Source organism: Labrus bergylta, chromosome 21 (assembly GCF_963930695.1).
Source record: "Labrus bergylta chromosome 21, fLabBer1.1, whole genome shotgun sequence".
NCBI lineage: Eukaryota > Metazoa > Chordata > Actinopteri > Labriformes > Labridae > Labrus > Labrus bergylta.
Window position 1 is genome coordinate 16,555,011 of NC_089215.1, and position 22,060 is coordinate 16,577,070.

At 42.1% G+C, this 22,060-nt stretch overlaps 2 protein-coding genes across 2 annotated transcripts; one reads left to right on the forward strand and one right to left on the reverse strand.

The window, feature by feature from the left end:
* Positions 1 to 13,269, forward strand: fdxr (ferredoxin reductase). The gene is made up of 12 exons (XM_020640094.3): positions 1 to 468; positions 821 to 927; positions 2,833 to 2,928; positions 3,864 to 3,986; positions 4,630 to 4,743; positions 4,917 to 5,018; positions 6,309 to 6,416; positions 7,732 to 7,816; positions 9,169 to 9,368; positions 9,480 to 9,651; positions 9,753 to 9,926; positions 12,597 to 13,269. Exons 1-12 carry the CDS (start codon positions 387 to 389, stop codon positions 12,725 to 12,727), a joined length of 1,494 nt encoding a protein of 497 aa, XP_020495750.2. The 5' UTR covers positions 1 to 386; the 3' UTR covers positions 12,728 to 13,269.
* Positions 13,270 to 18,915: 5,646 nt separating this feature from the next.
* On the reverse strand, positions 18,916 to 21,117 carry LOC109988576 (uncharacterized PPE family protein PPE12). Its single transcript, XM_020640105.3, has 4 exons — positions 20,996 to 21,117; positions 20,873 to 20,917; positions 20,706 to 20,789; positions 18,916 to 20,097 (listed from the first exon to the last, which is right to left on the reverse strand). The coding sequence occupies exons 1-4, from the start codon at positions 21,048 to 21,050 to the stop codon at positions 19,145 to 19,147; spliced, it is 1,137 nt and encodes a 378-aa protein (XP_020495761.2). The 5' UTR covers positions 21,051 to 21,117; the 3' UTR covers positions 18,916 to 19,144.
* Positions 21,118 to 22,060: the final 943 nt, after the last annotated feature.

The window sequence follows — 22,060 nt, forward strand, 5'->3', positions numbered from 1 at the left end:
AAGGTGCAGCTTTGAAATATGTTGTAATGATAAAACAAAATAACTACATTATAAAGTTATTATTGGCAAAAACAAACAAAACAAATCGTTTCAGTACGCAAAAAAAAAAAAAAAAGGTCTAAGTGTTAGCATCAGGTAGCTAGGTGAGCCTGTCTCTGAATAATATCCAGGAAATACAAACGTTGTTTTCCTTGGCTTTTGCTCTCAGTCCTGCTGACTGTCCAAAGCTCAAAGCAGTGGCAGCAATGCGAAACAGCTTACTAAATACCACGAAAAGAACACAGTGAATGTCCTATTGTTGGTTTTAAAGGCACACATCTTGTCTGGAGCCAGGGGGAACAGACACAGTGTATTTCGTGGTTGACAGCCTGTAGTCGGGGAAGAAGATGAGCGGCCATAAACTTCTGTTTTCTGGACTGAAGCTGTGGACTTCTGCATCATGTAGATGGACAGGTCGACATCATGATGGTGAGGATCTCTTTGAACTCTTCTGTATTTATTATAGTGATAAGTTAGCCCCTGTGTCTGCAGCGTTCATTCTCCTGCATTGCAGCCAAAGCAGCACAACATTGAGTCACTAAAAGCTGATTCAGTTGCTTTTGTAACAAATTGTTTGAATTTATCAGAAACCTTTTAATAAAGGGAATTCACTCTGCAATTCGGCACATACCCAATGTAGCAACCAGCACTAATCTCTGTTAAATGTCATCTAACAAACTCTTTTGTTCAGCACTTTCCCTGCATGTTGCCCATGAGCTTACCTTGGGAGTGCCTGATAAACATATTTCAGTCCAAGGTGAATTTTCTGCTGTTTCTGCAGGTGTGAATAGGAGAGGAAAGGCGGCATCTTTTTCCTCCTGCAGTCCTAAGGTGTGCATTGTTGGAGGAGGTCCAGCTGGATTCTACACAGCCCAGCATTTGATCAAGGTATGTCCTACTTTGACATTAGTAAGGGGTTCCCAATCGTTTTGGCCGGCGACCCTCAAAATAAAGGGAGCCTACTAGAGACTGGGGACCCCCACTGTCCTTGGAGATGGTTAAATCATCAATACGAACACACTGGCATTAGAACAAAACTAAAGGACAGAGCATCCTAAAAACCACAATTTTGTTTTAATAATGAAGAAAGGCGAGAAGCAGAAGACAAGTCGTCTCCACTGAGTGGTCAAACAAAAAGTATTAAACAGACACACAGGTGATGTCAACCAACAAACATTGTTGTAGTCATGTGCAAACTTACATTTTAAGAATGATTTTACACATGGCTGTGATTTCACTATACATCTCACCTAAAGACCATCGTTTTAAATAAACAATTCTTTTTTTGTTTAAACACAACTTTATCATAACAAAGTCAATGACATATCTGCTGCTTTAGCCAAACCTACACGACCCCTCTCCTGTAATCGATGGAGAGGCCGAAGCTGATTGGACAGCAAACCTTCACATATATTTTTTTTTTTACAGTTTTGTCTTGTTTTGATTTCTTTCTTTTTTGTTTTTCATTTTGCTCTATCGAAAAAGAAAAAAAAAAACAGTGCTCAGCAGTCTTATCTGCTGAAATGAGCTTCATTACTTTTATGACTGAACACTCCCAGTCCCAGTATTTAACAATACACAGTGCATGTTTTTAGTTTATTTGATATTTTAAGGCTGTTCAGTTGAAGAAGTTTCAGCTTTACTAAAATGAAAATGTTCCTGCCAACATTTTTAAAACATGTTCTCACTAAAGGTGTTTAACAATGGCTGTTTTATATCGGGCTTAAAGACACACCTTGGACAAACTACCACACTGCCCCTCCCTTCTTCCTCTCCTTTCAAACATAAACTGATTTCACCTTTTGTGCTGAAGTAGATGCTTTATAAATAAATGATGTTACCTAAAACCCCCACAGGCCTGTGATAATAGGAACAGGAAATACTGAAAGTTTCTACAAAGATCGTATTTCTGACCCACCTGTCAGATCACAAATATATCTTAAAATACAGTTTGATACAAAACCGTAAAAGGTTTATTATGATGAAGCAATACATGCCTAGTCATTGCCTACAATTTAGCTGGAGTTATTTTATCTTTATTATTTTTATGGCCATGCTATAAATGGTGTGAGTTATGGTGTAGGAGAGAATGAGTTTTATTATGCTTCACGTAGCAGTTATCATAACTTAAGTTCATTCCAGTCTCATTGTGAATCTCTTAACTCATACATGATTGTTCTTTATTGTTGTAATTTTGTTGTTTGGAAATTTACTTGTTCAACTTTCCAGGATTAACCACCATGAATTCTTAAAAAAAAAACCTCAATAGTTTAACATTCCTTTTCTGATGTTTTTTTTTATAAGTTTATGCTCATTGTACATGTGTTGAGTTCCTCTTTTCCTTTTCACTGGAGTCGGCTGGCTACTGGTAAAACGATGTGACTTAAAATAACAAGTTGTTTGGACTTGGCTGAAGGACAAGTCCCTCTCAGACAGCAGCCCATTAGCTATACATATAAAACACATGTAATGCTAATAGAAACATTTTTTAGTTTGTCAAGTATTGTCAGAAACCAGAAAGTATTGGGCAAATATTTTCCACCCATCAAAAGCCAAAGAAAAGTCATTCTCATTCATCCTCATGCTTAATCTCAGTATTTCACTAAGTATCCCAAAGTTGGAACAATTTTCAGACCACTGCCATCCACTGAGTTCTATAAAAAAAGCTAAAAACAACTCCCACCATAGGGAGACCTTTCCCCAGCGACTGCATACTTCTAAAAGCTTCTATTCTACTGTATGAAATGTAATTTCCTTTTTCACATTGTGTCTCTTTCCTTTTCCTGTTCCTAGGCCCGTCAAGATCTTGAGGTGGACGTCTATGAGCGGCTGCCAGTCCCCTTCGGCCTGGTCAGGTTTGGAGTGGCCCCTGATCATCCCGAGGTCAAGGTGTGTAATGCTAAATATGTGTCTGTGAGAAAGGATGGTCATGCTATGCTGTTTGGGTATTTTAATAATTCAAGCTTGAATTAAGAAAAAGCCTGTCAGCAGGTTTTTGAAATAGCCATTCCCCACTTTCAGGCTGCAGGCTTTGTGATTTGATGGCGTGCAGTGTGACCTAAAAGGAAGATAAACTCATTACACTTAGTGATACATGCTTGTATTAGTTCTCAATCCAATTAGAAGTTGCAACCAAAAAAAGTTGGATTTCAAACCTTTGGAGGTGTTGAGAACTAGCATGCGTGCTAAAACACTTAAACAATGCATCTGGTTTGTCCAATGTATCTGTGATGGCCATGCCAAATAAAGTCTATTATTATTATAGAATTAACTCTATACAATCTCTTACACATCAGGATGCAATTTAGAGACATTTTTGTTGCCTTTATTGCATTGGACAGCTGAAGAGGACGGATTTGGACCCAAGGCGTGCTGTGGCGAGGACTACAGCCTCTGTACATGGGGCACATAACATACCTGCTAGACTATATCTGCAACCCCAAGGATTCAATTTTAAGTCTAGAATTTGCCTCCCCATGTTTTTAAGTTTCCTTCAGTATCAAAGTAATTAAGGGTCAGGGGACTGCACATCCCATGGATACACTACAAACAGGAATTGCTCATAGTTTGTGTGGCCCCTCCCATATTTCCAGTTGGTTTATTTGTCCTATTTTCCTCTGCGAAAGGCCAACTGTGTAAGACTTTTAAAACCCCTACCAATGTGCAATGACTAATCTTCAAAAGTGCTCCCACAACAAGCTGGTGCCTGTACTATTGTGAAATACATTAACCATGGTGAGAGGTTAATCTCCTTTACAGGAACTCTGAAATTCTTTCCTCTCAGTTCTCATAATTCTCATAATTTTTTTACCCCCACCCCTCAGAACGTCATCAACACCTTCACACAGACGGCCAAACACTCCCGCTGTAGCTTCTATGGTAATGTAAACGTGGGGAAGGATGTGAGCGTCCAAGAGCTACAGCAAGCCTACCATGCAGTCGTACTGGTAAGAACAGGAAAGCCCAATGCTGCATCTTCAGTGTAAAAATCAGCTTGAAACTAGAATAGCAGCGAGCAGCAATGATGAGGGTCCAAGCAGCTGCAGCTCTGCAGTCTTTGTTCTTCATTTAGTTGACAGGAAGCAAAGCGCCTCATTGGCTTAAAAATATCTGCATCATGTGATGTTCTCTGTCTATGTTTGAATCTACTTTAAGAGACACATTATAAACTGTAGTGATGGCACCTTCACATGACCATGATGATGAAGCAGTTTGAATAAAGATTGGCTTGAAATAGTATGATTTTTTTTTATTCACACCATCTCTTTTCTTTTTTTGTTTGACATAAGACGTTATAAGGATGAAATCATTTCTACCCTATACTGAGCAGTTTAAAAGAGAGGTCAGCTTGATTGTTACAGCTTCAACCCTGAGGCCAGTGAGTTTCATTTCATGGGCCTGGGTAGTCCCATCAGCTAACGTTTTGGTCATAATGTTTTTTTTTTAACACTTCAAGCAGAAAAATGGAAGAATAAGTAGAACTTAAAATAACAGGGCTCTAACACTGAGAGATGCTGCATGTAGCCTTTGTAATGTCTGTGGTTATGTAGTGTGGTTCTCTGTTTGTTTGTTTGTTTGTTGGTTTGTTAGAGCTATGGGGCAGAGGGAAACAGGAGTATGGGGGTGCCAGGAGAAGACTTGGCTGGTGTTTACTCTGCCAAAGACTTTGTGGGCTGGTACAATGGACTCCCAAGTTGTCGACAGGTAAGCCTAATGGTTTAAGTGAAGTGAATGCCTCCTTATACTTTGGGTTAAAAATTCAGCTCAAAGCATGTGAGAGATGATTCGATCTGTCACCTCTATGAACTCATTGAGGGTTTTGTTTCTGCTCCTTTATCATTAAATCTCTGATTCTTTCTGATGTCTCTTCCATGCAGCTGAGTCCAGACCTGAGCTGTGAAACAGCTGTCGTTATGGGACAGGGCAATGTGGCCTTGGATGTAGCAAGAATCCTGCTGTGTCCCATTGACATTTTAAAGGTGAGGAACACACGGCCTTGGCTATTCAAGATAAGATGTAAAAATAGAGGAGATGGGTTTTTTATTCTTGACCGTAACATTTTCAAAAGAAACTTGACTGTTCGTCCTTTGGCAGATCACAGGATGCTCACTGGTTGCTTGAAGCACAGTTTGAAAATATAAAATGTAGTAAAGATGATCAACCTGAAGAGAAGTTGTTTAATGTTTTTGTTAAACATTGCACTGACTGGTATCTTGACTTTATTGGCAGGTACTGAAGTTGCACTATTGGCTTTTTATCGGCTATAAGAAGCCTAAAAGCTCTTCAAGCAACTTTGGCAAGGAGTAAAAACAATGCTGCTTTCAGTATGATAGTAACAGACCAAATTCTTTATCATAATTTCATTACCTGAATACATCTGCATCAACATAAAGATAAAAAGATGTTATAGAAAGTTTGAAAAAAAAAAAAGATCATACAGTAAGGATGAACCAAACCACAGAGCGCTGAACATTTTCAACAGAGAGAAGTCGAGCTTCAGACACGGGTGAGATCAGCTGTGTTGGGAGATGGGTGGGGGGGGGGGGGGGGGGTGTAATGGTATTCTGAAGGAGTGACTGCTGCATGTTTTAGATATGAGACGATACACTTCATTGTCCCCTTGGGGAATTTTGTCTTGGACTCACAGTGCGTCGCTTCCATTCGAATCAATAGATAAAAACAATCCACATGTAAACAGGCACATTCCAATGCAAGACAACACAACATTTATTGCACAAGATCTGCTAAAACTCAGCATGAGAGATAAGAGAAAATCAAAAAACATATAGGAACACCATGACACTACTGGACAACCGGCACAGCCTCACAAACAATCATGGATCATGGACAAATCTAAAACATATCTATATGTAGCTGAACACACACAATTGGAGTATTGTAAAAAGTGAAATTCTGGCTTTGTAATGTGCTTGATGTGAGCCTCATAAACCCTGCTACGTCAGCGGCATGTGAATGTGTATGAATAGGATTAGTTACTTCTGATGGTCTCTTTACACAGCAGCCTCTGCCATCAGGGTGTGATTGTGTTAATGTGTAGGTGTGACCTGCGGTGTAAAAGTGCTTTGAGTAGTCTGAAGAATTGAAAAGCACTATACAAGCTCAAGTCTATTTACCATACCTTGTAATTTTGGTTACAACTCCAGCCTGAAATAACAGGACACTAAAGAATGTGCAATTATTGGCCCTCTTACAGTAGTTTTGCCTATTTATTTAAGAAGCTGGAATGGATAATGTTTTATTTTTTGCAGAAAACTGACATCACGCAGCCCGCCCTGGAGGCTCTGGCTGAGAGCCACGTCCGCAGGGTGCTGATTGTTGGCAGGAGAGGACCCATCCAGGTCGCCTGCACGATAAAGGTATGAATTAGTTTGAGAGAAACGGCCACCTCTGAAGCCAATTCAGAAATGAAAAAAACTGCAGTTCCTCAAGTATCTGCTTGTGACGCTGACTCCAAAAGTCCCGCATGTCACATACACACACTCAACAAAAATATATTTTGGTCTGATTAGTTCATGTCTTTATCGGCACACACTGTGCAGGGGTATATATTTTTTTCATAACTTTGATTTGATGAATGGTACAGTTGTGTATAATTAGGGGCGTGGCCAATCTGACTGCAAGCGAGCGTGTTCTGGCGGTTTGTCAGGAGGCATGAGGCCTGCCTCAGCTCCATCTCTTTGCCTGTTGTTAGGTTGAATAAAATTATGATGTAGTCGGGGCGTTTATGGCGCAGTGGTTGGTGCGCGCGCCCCATGTGTGGAGGCTGTGGTCTCCCGGGCAGGCGGCCCAGGTCGAGTCCTGCCTGTGGCTCTTTTCCCGCATGTCATTCCCTACTCTCTCTCTCCCTGATTTCTGACTCTATCCACTGTCCTATCTCTCCATTAAAGGCACAAAAAGCCCTAAAAAATTTTTTTTTAAAGACATTTTATTTTTTTGTTTTAATTAAAATAAAAGTGTGATATAGTCAACATTTCCAATATGGTAACCGCCTGGATGGCTTCCAAAACAGACCATTTGTGACAATGTGTGACATCACTCGGGCTCAGTCCATGTTTATTTACAGTTTATGGTTTGATAGAGAGGAGAATGAAAAACATTCACCATTATCAAACCTTTAAAAAAGAAAAAAACATCTTTCAGCTATAGCCACCTCTTGCCTTACTTACATTACTGTGGCTTTGGAGGGATGCTTGAAGGAAAGGCTGGGATTCTTTGGCTGAATATTTAAAAGGTCTTACTTTCTTCGGCTAGTTTTCTAAAGGTTGCCAGCCAGCTCTAAAATACTTAATAAGAGACGCAGGATGGCTCAGTTAGTAGTCTTCCCCTCGACGCCCTCAATCAATTCCAGTCCTCGTTTCTTTGCAGCACGTCATCCCTGATCTCTCTTTGTATTTCCTCTCTCTCTTCAGATGTTCCAGCTCATAAAGTCAAATGTCCTGCTACCACCAACTCTTACTTTATAACTGTTTATTCATTACGTTAAAGTCATTATCAAAGCTGTTTTGTAAGTAACGTTTAGCTTATCAAATTATCTCTTAAGGGTCACACACGGTATTATGCAAAATACACACTACCGTGTTCTTCAAACACTAAAATGTGTCCCTAGTCTGTCTACAAACCCCCCAGTTCTTCCAGCCTCTTGTTTATTTTCTTTGTTCTCCTCATCTACAGGAGCTCAGAGAAATGGTGAACTTGCAGGATACCAGACCAGAGATGGTGGCAGCTGATTTTGAGGGTGTCACAGAGGCCCTTAAAGGTAAGGTATTGTCAGTGTACGTGTTCTTTGAGGTTTCGACTTCCTTTTTACTGTCTCATCTGTTTAGTCTATGCATGCACTTGGCAAGAGTAGAAGTGTTCATCTTTCAGGAGTCAATAAGCTTTACGATAGGCTACATAAAGAAATGTATTATCATGAAGTAGAAGAACAAAGCAAGACAGGTTGAATTGTTTGTTTCTCTGTGAGATAAAAACATGTTGAAGGTATGAGTTAAAAAAAAAAAAAGAAACCTGACTCTGTAAAGGTCAGAGACGCTGTTGGAAAATAGTCAGCGGAAATGTGTGCTGTGGTTTAACACGAGCCCTATTGAGACCTATAGGCCATGTGCAGTGTGAGGAATGGAAACTGTGAACCAGTAAATACAGGCACTGCTTTCTGTTGCTATAGGAAGCTGCAGGTTCAGTAAAGTCCTTGAGAATGATTATTAATCATCCAGCTGGATGGTTCATCCGGCTGTTCTTGTCCTTGCTCATGAAATGACATTGGGTTGTCTGATACTGCTGAGCATGTTCAGGGAAAGATTGAGCACAGCCTCCTTGCTCCACTGCGAGTGGCTAGTTGTGAGAACCTTGATCCTACCTCTGTTAAACAGGATAAGCAGTAAGTGAAGGGTGAGAAGAAACTGGTGCTTGTTTCTGTTGGACTGCCTGATGTATTAGCGTTGCTGGCACTATGACTGATTGGTGGTTTCTGAAGAACTTCAGAAAGCAGGCTCAATGTCTGACATCGAGTGCTACATTCTGACACCTCTTGCTCTTTGGGTGGTTGTGTCATGTACTAACTGTGAACGCTGGGACCCAAAATCTCTGCTTTGTTCGAGGTTTGTTAACACAGCGGTTCTGACTTTTTTTTTTTATGCAACTGCTGCAAGTATGTTCTTTGAATCTGACAAATCAACCAACTTTACCAGTTCTAAAACAGCATTGTGGTTTCTGATTTTTGTCAGTGTTGTGGTTGCATGGTTTTTAAAGAATTTAAATTAGACATGCTCATGTGCACTCATTTCTCAAAGACACAGCCACACGCAGATCAAGCATGCATTTAAATGCTAAAAATAGTTCATTAACTCTTTTACGTATTGGTAGACTATCTGGGGAATAAATTGAACTCCTCTCCTTAGAAATCAATGACAATTTTTGTTAAAAAAATAAAATCTTAGACCAAACAGCCATTGACATTCTGGACTATATCCCCTTAATATTTAATACAACTAAACCAATAAATAAAAGCTGTTCATATAGCTTTAAGTAAGAGTTTTTAAGTCAAGGAAAGTCCAAATAACAACGAACAAATGTCACAGAACTTAATTTTAAGTATCTGTGCTGTTGCAGATTTACCAAGGCCCAGGAAGCGTCTTACAGAGCTGATGGTAAAGACGGCCCTAGAAACCCCAGAAGAAAAGGAGCGGGAGAGGCGGAACAAGGCATCCCGCACCTGGGGCTTTCGATTCTTCAGGAGCCCCGTTGAAATCCTGGCTGACCCTGACCACAAAAGAACAGCTGGCATCAGATTGGCAGTCAACAGGTTGGAGGTAAAAAAAAAAACACATATTAGGGTTTTAAATCTCAGCATCCCCCTCATGTTAATGTGCAGCCGCTCAGTACATCGGTCTGAATAATGTAAGTTACCTCTGTCCGCTCAGGGTTCAGGTGACGCAGCCCGGGCAGTGCTCACTGGGGAAGTGGAGGATGTGACCTGTGGTCTGGTCATTAGCAGTATCGGCTACAAGAGCCTCCCCATCGATCCGTCAGTACCGTTTGACCAACGCAAAGCCATCGTCCCGAACAACATGGGCCGTGTTCAACAAGCTGCGGGTAAATTCCTTTCAGAATAAAACCACTAAGCAAGCTAGAAACTTTGTAAAAAAAAAAAATAAAAATAAAAATCTTAAACGTGTGAATCTTTCGTCTTCTAGGTCTATATTGTAGTGGCTGGCTGAAAACAGGGCCCACTGGAGTGATCGCCACCACCATGAACAATAGTTTTGATACTGCAAGGTCCCTGGTGGAAGACCTGGACTCAGGAGCGTTGGTTGTATCTGCTGCAAAACCTGGTTCACAAAGCATCAGTGCTCTGCTGGACAAGAGAGGTACTGTACCGGGTTGTTTAATCATCCTCTGTTACCTGATCAGAGAGTTGATATAAAAGCCAGTCAAAGGCTATGATCAGACGTTCATGCCAATCCTCCACGATACTCTGGCCCTTTCACTCAGAGATTGGACACTAATTGCAATATTTCAGTTTGGAATCTAACCTTTTGTTTTATAACATCCTCACACACACAGCGTGATTTTTGTTTAAAATAAACAAATCAGCCTTTACTTTCAGCTACTACAGAATGAGTGATCAAAGGCGTTGAAAGCGCTTCTATGACTTACATGTGCAGGCCTGATATGTTGATCTGTTGCATGTGCACCCTCTAGTGATCGTTGTACGACTAATTCACAAATAACTCAATTACTTTTAGGAACACTCGCCGAGAGTAAGGAAAACTATGATCTCTTTTTGAAGAAGATGTTTATGGGCTTTTAATATAAAAAAAAACAAAGATAATTCTTGGAATGAATGAGCCAGTGGAAGGTTGAGGGTTCGAACCCCTGCTCCTGCAGCCACATGTTAGATGTGTCCTTGGCCAAGACACTTAACCCCAGGTTGCTCCCGCTACTTCGTCTGCGTGGTATGAATGGGATTAGTTACTTCTGATGGTCTCACTACATAGCAGCCTCTGTCATCAGGGTGTGAATGTGTAGGTGTGACATGTGGTGTAAAAGCACTTTGAGTAGTCAGAAGACTAGAAAAGTGCTTTATTAGCTCAACTCCATTTACCATTTACTGCTATGGCAGTGGTATACAAAAGTGTATGAATGAATTATTAAACACTGATGGACTGATTTACATAAGAGCCTCTGTGTGCAAATGTGTGACCTGTGGTGTAAAAGCGCTTGATTAGTCACAAGTCTAGAAAAGCGCTACAACCTTGCAGTAGTGTGCCGGTCCACATTAAATGATGGCTCGCCATGTCACACGGAAAATATTGTGTTGATTTGAGTTAATATGTGCAAATCTAATTCTGACAACCTTAGAGCAGACAACACTGAAACCTCTGCACTGGCTCCCTGTGGCTTGTTGGATAAATTCTCACACTCACTTTTAGAGTCCTTCACGGTCAGTCCTCCACCTGTATTCACCAGCCAATTCGCTACGGTCAAACACCCTACACCTGCTGTCTGTCCCACAGACACATTTTAAGACTCATGTTGAATGTGGGTTTGAGGCCATACTGCCAATCCTTGGAATTCCCTGCCCATCTCATTACATTCTTCTGGCTCTGTTGAGTCTTTCAAAAAGCAGCTGAAAACATTCATGTTTAGACAAGCGTATGGTTAATAACGTCCACCCAGTCTACCAATTGATCTGTGGCAATTATTGTTCCTGGGTCCAAGCAGGATTTTATAATGTCAGTCCATGAACTACTCATTTGTAGGGCCCGGCAGATACGGACATTTTTGGGCCGATCTTAAGAGATAGATTTTCACACATTTATTGTGTTGATGGCTCAAATGCAGTTATCATACACTTGTGCAAAAGATGAACAGTATATAGGGAAGACAAGGTGGTCACTCAACTGGAAAGTAACTGCTCATGTACGTACGTGTGTCACTGCTTGACACTCTGGAGAGTAGTAATGTTTGTTATAATCCATATAGCACACTCTGCTGGTGACAGCCAGAAAAGGAAATGCAAATGTAAAACAACGTTACTCAAATTAAATGCTATTTGACTGGTGAATAAATCTTGTGATATCGGCGCATATCTGCAATAAAATTAGCCGATACCGCGTAATGGATTTGATATTATTGACTGGCCGATTAATCGGTCGGGTTTACTTGTTTGTTCATTTTTTTATTATGCGTATGTTGTACTTGATGATGTAAAGCCCTTTCTGACCTTTGTCTGTAAAAAGTGCTATAAACAAACTTTACTTACCTCCTGACTTATGCTGTGAACACACCAAACCCGGAAAAAATATTCCCGTCGCGTTGATCAAATTTATTGAAGCAAAATTTCGCCCCTCTGACACTGAAGCGACAAGCTGAGGAGGAGGGGCTTGTCACCTAGATACCAATGTTTGTTTTAGTCTCCTTCTCGTATAATCAGCCACAGTGGATACTGTTATCACTGCCTTTTACCTGTTGACCAAAGTCAGAATAGCTTCCAACCTCGTCATCTCTGTGTTTACAACATCCTTTGGAGCTGCACACAGCTCTGTGAATATCACTGTTTTCTTCACCGCTTTCTTCAGGATTACGGCCGCTTTCAGTGCTACTGCAGGCTAACTACTCGAGTTGTGCAGCTCCAGATGTTTCTCCTCCATTCCTGACGTCAGCCTTGTCATCATCTTCTGTCAATGATGATTGGCTGTCGCGTCAAGGCATCAAGCGAATTTGCCGCTGAAGTTGAATATTTTGATAATTATTCGATTATATTCACGTTTGGTGTGTACACAGAATTACACTCATCACGATTCAAGCTCAAATAAAGGTGATTGAGTGGTAGGTTTGATTTTCCTGCGATTGCTAAATAAAAAATAATCTAAAGACACATGACACATGCAGGCTGCTCAATAAGAGAACATTCATAAGGTGCTTTACATTACTTTACATTACAGAGTTACAATGATCTGACCCTGTGGGTTCAGTCAAATGCGTGTTGAACTACAATTAAACATTGTTGTTTTTTTTTTTTTTATCTTCTGTAGGAGTGAAACCAGTGCTTTTCTCAGACTGGGAGAAGGTTGACATTGTGGAGATGAAACAGGGTCAAGCCATTGGGAAACCCAGAGAGAAATTACTGACCGTGGAGGAAATGCTGCTGGAGGCTCGAAAGTGACTGAAGATTGTGGACACTTTATAACTTTTGCACTGTGGAATAAAAGCAGTTACCATGTTGGTTGGGACCTCAACCACTGACCTCACTGGGACCAGAAATAAGCATTAATCATGGACTAGGTTTATATTATACACAGTACACATTGGAGGTTTTGGTTACTGTTGACATTGTTTTTCATGAACTTCTTGTGTGCTGTAAGTATGCTAAAAAGTCAAATCTATACAGTAAACATTTTTACACATTCAAATGTCACTGTAATGTATATTATACAGTAAAGATTTTAAATACATTTTATTCATTATTTTATTCCTGACTTGGAGAAACATTTTTAAATGGTGTGTAGTAATTACAATGGATTTTAAGCTGGATTGTCATATTTGATGTTTTGATTCAGATGAATCTGCTAGCGCTGAAATGACTCCTCCCTTATTATTCACATGGACCTAAGATGCAGTTTGACTTGATTTAAAACATCACAGCTGAGAATATTATTTTTTAAGTGGTTATCATAAAGTTTCATAAAAACACCAAAAACAACTTGACCTGAAGTGTCGACTAAGAAGCCTAAACTGTTTCGATTATTGCTTCCTTTTATTTTGCCGTTTACCATTTTGGGGAAACGCCCTCATTCGCTTTATGACGGAGACATTTGTCATTATTACTATATTTGTTTTTTAACATTCCCTGTATAACTATGAAGAATGGTGTCAGTTACATCAAATATATCATGACCATTCATTTATTGTCACTTTCTGGTTCCCCAAAAACATGTTCTGTTGTAATGCAGTGAGAGTTTCAAACAAGCTTTGTATTTATTATGCTTGTAACATTACTGATTGTAAGTCCACCTCAAAATTGGGATTTAAGTGTGGCTGTTCGGCACTGGTGGTGAGCAAAAAGATGTCAGGAGGCAGAAGTCAATGCAAAATGAAGTGATTGATTTATTAACCAAAAATAGCACCAAACAAAAGTCCCGGGTAACCTAATAAAACAAGATTACGTAAACCGAACGAAACCACAGCCTCACAGCAAGCTGCCACTAACCAAACAAAAAACATTCCCCCCCCAGACTCTGGCTTTATATACAAGAAAACCCCAACTGGCCTCACTTTGTCTGATTAAGCTCAGGTGATTTCACTCAGCCTAATCACTCTGCAGGCCAGTGTAGGGAAGGTGGGGGCAGGTGAAAGGTATGGGACAACCTTTTCACATTTCCCCCTCCCCTGAAAGCTCGCCATCAGGATGGCGAGACAGGAAGTCGGCCACAACATTGTCCCTTCCAGGTCGATAATGGACCCTGAATCTGTAAGGCTGCATCTCAAGAGCCCATCTTGAAATGCGGTTGTTTGAGTCTTTCATTTTATGAAGCCACTGCAGGCCTCTGTGATCTGTCTCCAGAATAAAGTCTCTGCCTAGCAGATAGTATTTAAAGGTCTCTAATGCCCACTTGATGGCCAGACACTCCAGCTCAATAGCCGAGTACCTTGTCTCTCTTGGCCACAATTTCCGGCTGGCATAAGCAACCGGCTTCTGGGCAGTCCCTTCACCCTGAAGCAGGACAGCCCCCAGGCCCACCCCTGAGGCATCAGTTTGCACGACGAAGGGTTGGCTGAAGTCTGGGCTCTGCAATACTGGATCATCACAGAGTGCCCCCTTCAGGTCAAGGAAAGCTAGTTCATGCTTTCCTTCCCACGGCAGTTGATTAGGGCTGGACTTCCTGGTAAGGTCAGTTAAAGGAGCTGCTCGTGTGGCAAATTGGGAAACAAAGCGTCGATACCACCCAGCCAGGCCAAGAAAAGACCTCAGCTCCTTCTTGGTACCAAGACGTGGACAATCCTTCACTGCCTGCACCTTGTCCTGTTGAGGCCGTATCACACCACGGCCCAGCAAATAGCCCAGGTACTTTGTTTCTGGTTGGGCTAGGGAACACTTTTTGGGCTGAACTGTCAGACCGGCCTGCTTGAGCCTCTGTAGAATTTCTCCCAGATGCCGCATGTGATCCTCCCATGTCAGACTGAAAATGACAATGTCATCTAGGTAAGCAGCTGAGAAGGATTCTGTCCCCTCCAAGACTCTGTCCATGAGTCGCTGAAACGTGGCTGGGGCCCCGTGCAGACCAAAGGGCATGACCGTAAACTGGAAAAGGCCTTGGGGAGTTCTGAAAGCAGTGTACTGCCGGGCCTTTGGAGCCAGCGGCACCTGCCAATACCCCTTGCATAGATCGAGTGTGCTGATGTACTGGGCCTGTCCAACACGCTCAATAAGGTCATCCAGCCTTGGGGTGGGATAGGCATCAAACTTTGACTGAGCATTAAGTTTACGAAAGTCAATGCAAAATCTAATAGTGCTACCTTTTTTAAGTACTAGCACTACAGGACTGCTCCACTCACTGTGAGATTTTTCAATTACACCCAGTGTCATCATTAACTCCAGCTCCTTCTTCAGGGCTGGCAGCAACCTCTCTGGAATCCGGTACATTTTCTTGCAGACAGGAGAAGGATCTTCCAGGATAATGTTATGTTCCACTATGTTGGTGTAACCCCTTGCGCATCAGAAAACTCTCCCCCGTTAAGGAGGGGGATACCCCCGTGCTCACACCATCTATCTCAGTGACCTTGCTGAAGGCAGTTTGTAACGTGTTGTCTTCCCTCTGAAGCTGGTTTAAATCCCCAGGAACCTCCCACCAACTGTCTCCTGCTGACTGCTCTGGCTCTGAAACCGGCTGTTGTTGCTGTCTCAGGGCCCCCATGAGCTTTTCCCGCCGCCTTTGCTGCCTACTCTTGTTAACCCGGCCATTACTTTCACTAGGGAACTCAACCTGACTGAAGGGAAGCTGCTCTAACCCCTGTGAGTGTGTGATAGGTTGCAGAGACTGGCTAGTGTTGTCCCTCCTGGCTCTGGTTACAACCATATTAACTGGCCTGCTCTGATGAAGTAACCTGGGTAGGATGGGTAGATCTTGACCTAACAGGACTGGATGACTTAAACCAGGAACAACTCCAACCTCTAATAAGTACGACTGGCCCTGCACTTCAAGATAAACACACGCTGTCGGGTAAGGACGTTTGTCACCATGCACACACCACACTTCTACTTCCCCTTCCCCCATCTGCTGTTGCTGAACCAGGTAGGGCATGACTAAAGTCTGAGTGCTGGCAGAGTCCAATAAAGCAGTGGCGGGCATGCCATTAACAGTAACAGTTGCTATTTGCATTTTACCTCTAACTTCATGATCATCTGCTTTCTGTATAGTGGGTCTGGGAACACAGCACATGGTGTTGGCACCTTTTACTTTTAAAGCTGGACATTCAGGCTTTATGTGCCCTTCCTTTCCACAAAAATAACAAACAGGTGGGTCTTTATTTCTCTTTCCTGCTGTACTGTCAGGGAATTTAACACCTACTCCTCTCCTCTCATCTGAAAAATGTTGACCACCCCCACCAAACCCCCCAGACTTACCCTTGGGCGTGGTTGGTCGGTTGTTCTTGACATGACGGAAGAATTTTGGTCCCCTCCTTGCAGCCATGAAGGCCTCCACCAGTTGAGCAGCTCTCTGACCGTTCTCAGGGTTATGCTCCATCACCCACACTCTAACTTCAGGTGACAGAGTGCGCAGAAACTGCTCCAGGATCAGGACCTCTCCAACTTCCTCCATTGTCTTTTGTGCTGGTTTCACCCATTTCTTGTAAAGCTCTTTCAGACGATGATAAAGCTCTCGAGGAGTCTCCCCTGGATGGGTTTCTGGATCACGGAACCTCTGACGGTACATTTCTTCATTTATTTCGTATTTGGCTAGAATGGCCTCTTTAACTTTGTCATAGTCCACTGAATCATTCACATCCATTGCAACATAGGCGCTTCTGGCCTTACCCGTCAGATGTGGAACCAGCTGCACAGCCCACTCCGCCCTGGGCCATCTGTACGCGGTGGCTAGGCGCTCAAATGTTGTGAGATATGGTTCAATGTCATCTCCTTCTTCCAATTTTGGAATGGTGGCTCTGCTCCAGGTTGCTGGCCCCACAGGGAAGGGAGGATTGTTGTCAGGGGGCGGTGATCCACGAGTCGCTGGAGACCTGGACAATGCACCCCTCCTTTCTGGGTCATTGTGCTCCATACCTCCGCTGACCTCTTCCCGCTTCTCTGCCTCCATCTCATCCCGCACCTGGTTCAGTTGTATCTGGATACTTCTCCACCTTTGCTCCTGCTTGAAGGCCTCTCTCTCCTGGACTTGCATGTGCCTCTGGATGAGGGCATACAGTTGATCCAGGCCACCTTGTTCGTGTCCCCTGGGACCACCACTGTCTCCACCTGTAGCTAGGTCCTCCCTAGGACCTTGGTCACCTCGTAGAGCCCCTGGGTCATACTGCAGTGTTTGGCTTTCACTTTGCATGGCTTTCTGTGCGCTCCTGGTGATTGGGCGTCCGGGCTTCTTCTTCTGGCTCTCCAGTTTCAGTGATGAAAAAAAATCCCACCACTGCCACCAAATGTAACATTACTGATTGTAAGTCCACCTCAAAATTGGGATTTAAGTGTGGCTGTTCGGCACTGGTGGTGAGCAAAAAGATGTCAGGAGGCAGAAGTCAATGCAAAATGAAGTGATTGATTTATTAACCAAAAATAGCACCAAACAAAAGTCCCGGGTAACCTAATAAAACAAGATTACGTAAACCGAACGAAACCACAGCCTCACAGCAAGCTGCCACTAACCAAACAAAAAACACCCCCCCCCCCAGACTCTGGCTTTATATACAAGAAAACCCCAACTGGCCTCACTTTGTCTGATTAAGCTCAGGTGATTTCACTCAGCCTAATCACTCTGCAGGCCAGTGTAGGGAAGGTGGGGGCAGGTGAAAGGTATGGGACAACCTTTTCACAATGCTGCAATACACAATTCATTACAGCTGCCATGTGGTTGTACGCTGCTTAAAAAAATGTAGGGAACACTAATGTACCAGACATCAGATCTCGATGAAGAAATCAGTCGAATTGAAAATCTTTGCTGATGTACATTTTATAATTTGTTGAGAAAAATATAAGGTTACAAAGAAAATACAAGTCATCAACCCATTGAGGGCAAGATTCAAAACCACACCGGAAATCTAAGTAACAAATTGAAATCACAGCCTTTGCGGGAATTTAATCTTCATTGTGTATATTTCAGCATCTGAGCATGCCTGACCCTGATGAGTCAACAGATGCTGTACTTGGGGATCTCTATTTTACTGACAATGTGCTGGGAGACCGTAAACCTTCTTGTGATCACATGTATTAATAAGCCACCCTGTGGGGATCTGGACTTCCTGTCCTGATAGGGCTGCAGTTACCACCTAATGCTACCAGTAATAAGGACAGCAGCAGAACACAAAACTAGAGAACAATCAGTCAGGAAGGATAAGGAGAGAGCAATTGTCTGCAACCACCACATGCAAAACCCAATTCCATGGGTTGCCTTGATTTTTACTCTCCATTGCACCAGTTACTTTCATTTGCACCAAAGCAGGTGAAATTTATTGTCAATAAACTGATAGGTTGATATCCGTTAAGTTTAACCGTGTTAAACAGTGGAGATTCATTGTTCCTTTCAAACATATTTAGTGGTGTAGAGGACATCCAAGACTGAAGAGGAATCGCAATTCCCACTGGGAGTAATGTTCCATGATTACAATCTTTGATTGTAACAGAGGGTCCAAATTCAATGCATCTTTTGGGTGACTTTGGCTGATGGGGACAAATTATATTCCGGTATGCCCAGTGGAGTCATCTTTGGTTTGACCAGTCTTAATCTGAAAAAAAAAAAAAAAAAAAAAAAAAATTGTTGATAGTAAAAGACATAATTTCAGATGGAGCATACGTCCTTTCTAAATTGTTTACCAGGAAATTGAGTTTGTGGTACTAGCAGTGCAGTCAGTCAAGTCACAAGGTGCTTAATTATACTGTGACTCATTAATGCTTTTGGATAATGGTTTTAAAAAAAAAAAAAAAAAAAAAAAAAAGGAAATTAAGTACCTCTAGACTCTTATGCCAAGGTAGCCTTGCACCTTAGACAAGTTAACTGGAGTTAAAGTTACATGTGACCCAAAATGCTACACCAGTCAAGAGTAACAGGTTATTAATTAAGGGACCAGAGCTGTTGGCAGTGTAATACATGTAATAACTCATGTTGAAATTAAACCTGAGACTGCAGAATATACCATTTAACCATTTTATTTAAAAAGACATAGCAGGTAAATGCAGAAACATCTGTGATGCAAATGAACTCTTGCATGGATCCCACAACCTATTCCCTACTTGAATGAGTCTCAATAGACCAATTCAGATCCTGATTTTGACAAGGTTGACTTAAGGTTTGGAATCTCCAAAAAGTTATTTGAGACACATCTCTTCTGGCCAGCCTTACTTTCTGGTCTAGAACCCCCTTCAAGTTTTCTTAAATTTTCTCTCCATGTTGGGGTTGCTGTCGCCCAACGTAGCGTTGAAGTTGCTGTCGCCCAACGTCGCGTTGAAGTTGCTGTCGCCCAACGTCGCGTTGAAGTTGCTGTCGCCCGACGTCATGTTGCTGTTGGGGTTGCTGTCACCCAGCGTCACGTTGAAGTTACTGTCGCCCAACGTCGCGTTGAAGTTGCTGTCGCCCAACGTCGCGTTGAAGTTGCTGTCGCCCAACGTCGCGTTGAAGTTGCTGTCGCCCAACGTCGCGTTGAAGTTGCTGTCGCCCAACGTCGCGTTGAAGTTGCTGTCGCCCAACGTCGCGTTGAAGTTGCTGTCGCCCAACGTCGCGTTGAAGTTGCTGTCGCCCAACGTCGCGTTGAAGTTGCTGTCTCCAGACATCTCGATGAAGTTGCCGTCTCCAGACGTCACGATGATGTTGCCGTCTCCAGACGTCTCGATGAAGTTGCTGTCTCCAGACGTCATGATGATGTTGCCTTCTCCAGACGTCTTGATGAAGTTGCTGTCTCCAGACGTCTCGATGAAGTTGCTGTCTCCAGACGTCTCGATGAAGTTGCTGTCTCCAGAAGTCTTCAGTAAATTGCTGTTTCCAGACGTCACGTTGAAGTTGCTGTCGCCAGAAGTCACGTTGAAGTAGCTGTCGCCAGACGTCACGTTGAAGTTGCTGTCACCAGATGTCACGTTGAAGTAGCCGTCGCCAGACGTCACGTTGAAGTTGCTGTCACTAGACATCCCGGTGAAGTCATTCATGTAGCTTTCGGGGTTGCTGTCGCCGAAAGTCAGGTTTATGTTGGGGCTGTCACTCCACTTCAGCTGAAGATTATTTCCCTTGGTCTTGAGCTGGTTGGGACTGGTCTCAAGCTTCTCCTGAAGCCTCACATGGCGAACTACAGCCTGAGTTTCCACTTCATTGGTTTCCAGTTGTACTGAAAGTGAAGAACAAGTTAGAAATTAAATTGAATCTATTCTTTTTCTCCTAATAAACTAAGCCAAGTTTCTCCACCAGGTTTAGAGTGCAAGCTGTGAACATCTTTAAACGTGCTCTTTTAAGTTTCGGGCCACAGCAAAAGTATACATGAGGATAGCAACTTCAGCAAAATACACGTGGCTGGTTACCACATACCTAGGGCCACTATAGGAAGTAAATATATGAGGAGGATGTTAACTACTGGAACTCAAGGGGCGCAGCAAAGTTTAACAACATGTCGATTCACATTTAATAAGATTCTCCACAAACCCGATAACTTGTGTTATCAGACAGGCGACTTCCTCCAAAATATTGTAACGCATGGCCAATTAAGTTTCAATGAGGTGGTTTGGCATAGTGAGAGTAGATAAAACACCAGACAAAATATTAAAAAGGCTCTTTAAACTTCTCATTTCCTGTTTCTACACAGACTAAAAGCCTCTGTAAATACTGGAAGGTGTTGCAAGTCAAGAGCAGTGAATGTGGGACAATGGTTAAATGTTCCAGCATCAATGTTACTGGACTTCCACATCAAATAGACAAAGAAAAACAACATGAACTGTTAACCTTCATCAGCACGTCGCTCCAACGCAATCTCCTTTAACTGGAAACGTTCAAGGGCGTTCTTTATGGAGAGCTGATCAGACAGATCTGTGGCACAAAAAGATGATCAGAAAGTAACTCACTTAAAAGTTAGTCACTGATATCATCACCTGTTACTTTGTCCTCCTTACCATTATTCCGTTTTCCTTTTGTGTCAATATCTAGCCAACAAGAACCTAAAGACAATGCATTTAGTATTAATCAAACGGGCGTGATACTTGAAGCACAACATACAAAAGAAGAAATATAAATACCTTTGGCAAGCCAAACAGTCAGGACACAAAAATGAAAGACCCAAACAGCTCCCATTGCTTCAATCACCAAGAAATAAAATGATACCTGGTGCACGTGCTTGACTTTATAAAGCTCATCAAGCAAGTGGTACAGCTGTTGCCAATCAGCTGTAATTGTAACTCTCTCTCTCTCCTCTTTTTCTCTCTCTCTCTCTCACACACACACACACAGGACTAGGTGAGATTGCTTTATGCTTTTATGCTTTATTTCTCTTCATTTTTTATTTTATATTTTGTATTAAACTCTTATTTAAAAGGTGTAAAGCCTTTTGAACGAGCCCTCTGAAAATGAATGACCAATTATGTATACAAGGAAGGCAGACCAGCCAACCCCAACATTACTAGAGCAGTGGTGGATGTTAAATTTCTGATAAATATTAGTTTTTAATTATAGACAGCTACTAGTGTTTGTAGGGGTGGCTGTGACTCAGTTGGTAGAGTTGATAGTCCAAATGTGTATGAATGTGTAGGTGTGACATGCGGTGTAAAAGTGCTTTGAGTAGTCAGAAGACTAGAAAAGCACTATACCATTTACAACTTAGTTGCATGCACGTAAACAATTGTCCATTGCTGACCTAAAATTGGCAGCAACATGTGTCTCTTAAGCTTCAGGGGAAATTGTTTCTCAAATTAAATACAGATCCCTTTTTATTAACCATTAGGTTTTTTTTATTGAGGCTGAAATGAGATGGATTCATTAGGAAAAGTATTAAAAATGACAACACAAAATACAAAATATTCTTATCTAATCCACCAGTATAAAATAAATCATGATACAAATATTTAATAACGACCTCTGCTTGAAAACAATTTAGGCTGCTTTATCTGTTTTTGTTTTCTTTGTTGCTATAGTGCTGCTTTTTTACATCTTTTTTTACTAAAGCTCGCCTGCAGAAATGGCTGGTTCCCTGAAAGGCCCAGTGAATCAGCCCTCCCAGGCTCCCGTCAGCCTTTAGAGCTGACTAAAATAAGTTTAAAATAAGTTTTAGCCTCTAAAGGCTGATGGGAAGTGTGTGTTTTTTTTTG

Excerpts from the sequence above, each read along its gene's own strand:
- fdxr (XM_020640094.3), top strand. The coding sequence starts at position 387 with ATGAGCGGCCATAAACTTCTGTTTTCTGGACTGAAGCTGTGGACTTCT. Across the intron at positions 3,987-4,629 it reads CCTACCATGCAGTCGTACTG|AGCTATGGGGCAGAGGGAAA; the intron begins GTAAGAACAGGA and ends TTGGTTTGTTAG. Across the intron at positions 9,927-12,596 it reads TGCTCTGCTGGACAAGAGAG|GAGTGAAACCAGTGCTTTTC; the intron begins GTACTGTACCGG and ends TATCTTCTGTAG.
- LOC109988576 (XM_020640105.3), bottom strand. The coding sequence starts at position 21,050 with ATGGGAGCTGTTTGGGTCTTTCATTTTTGTGTCCTGACTGTTTGGCTT. Across the intron at positions 20,918-20,995 it reads GACTGTTTGGCTTGCCAAAG|GTTCTTGTTGGCTAGATATT; the intron begins GTATTTATATTT and ends CATTGTCTTTAG. Across the intron at positions 20,790-20,872 it reads AAAAGGAAAACGGAATAATG|ATCTGTCTGATCAGCTCTCC; the intron begins GTAAGGAGGACA and ends TTTGTGCCACAG.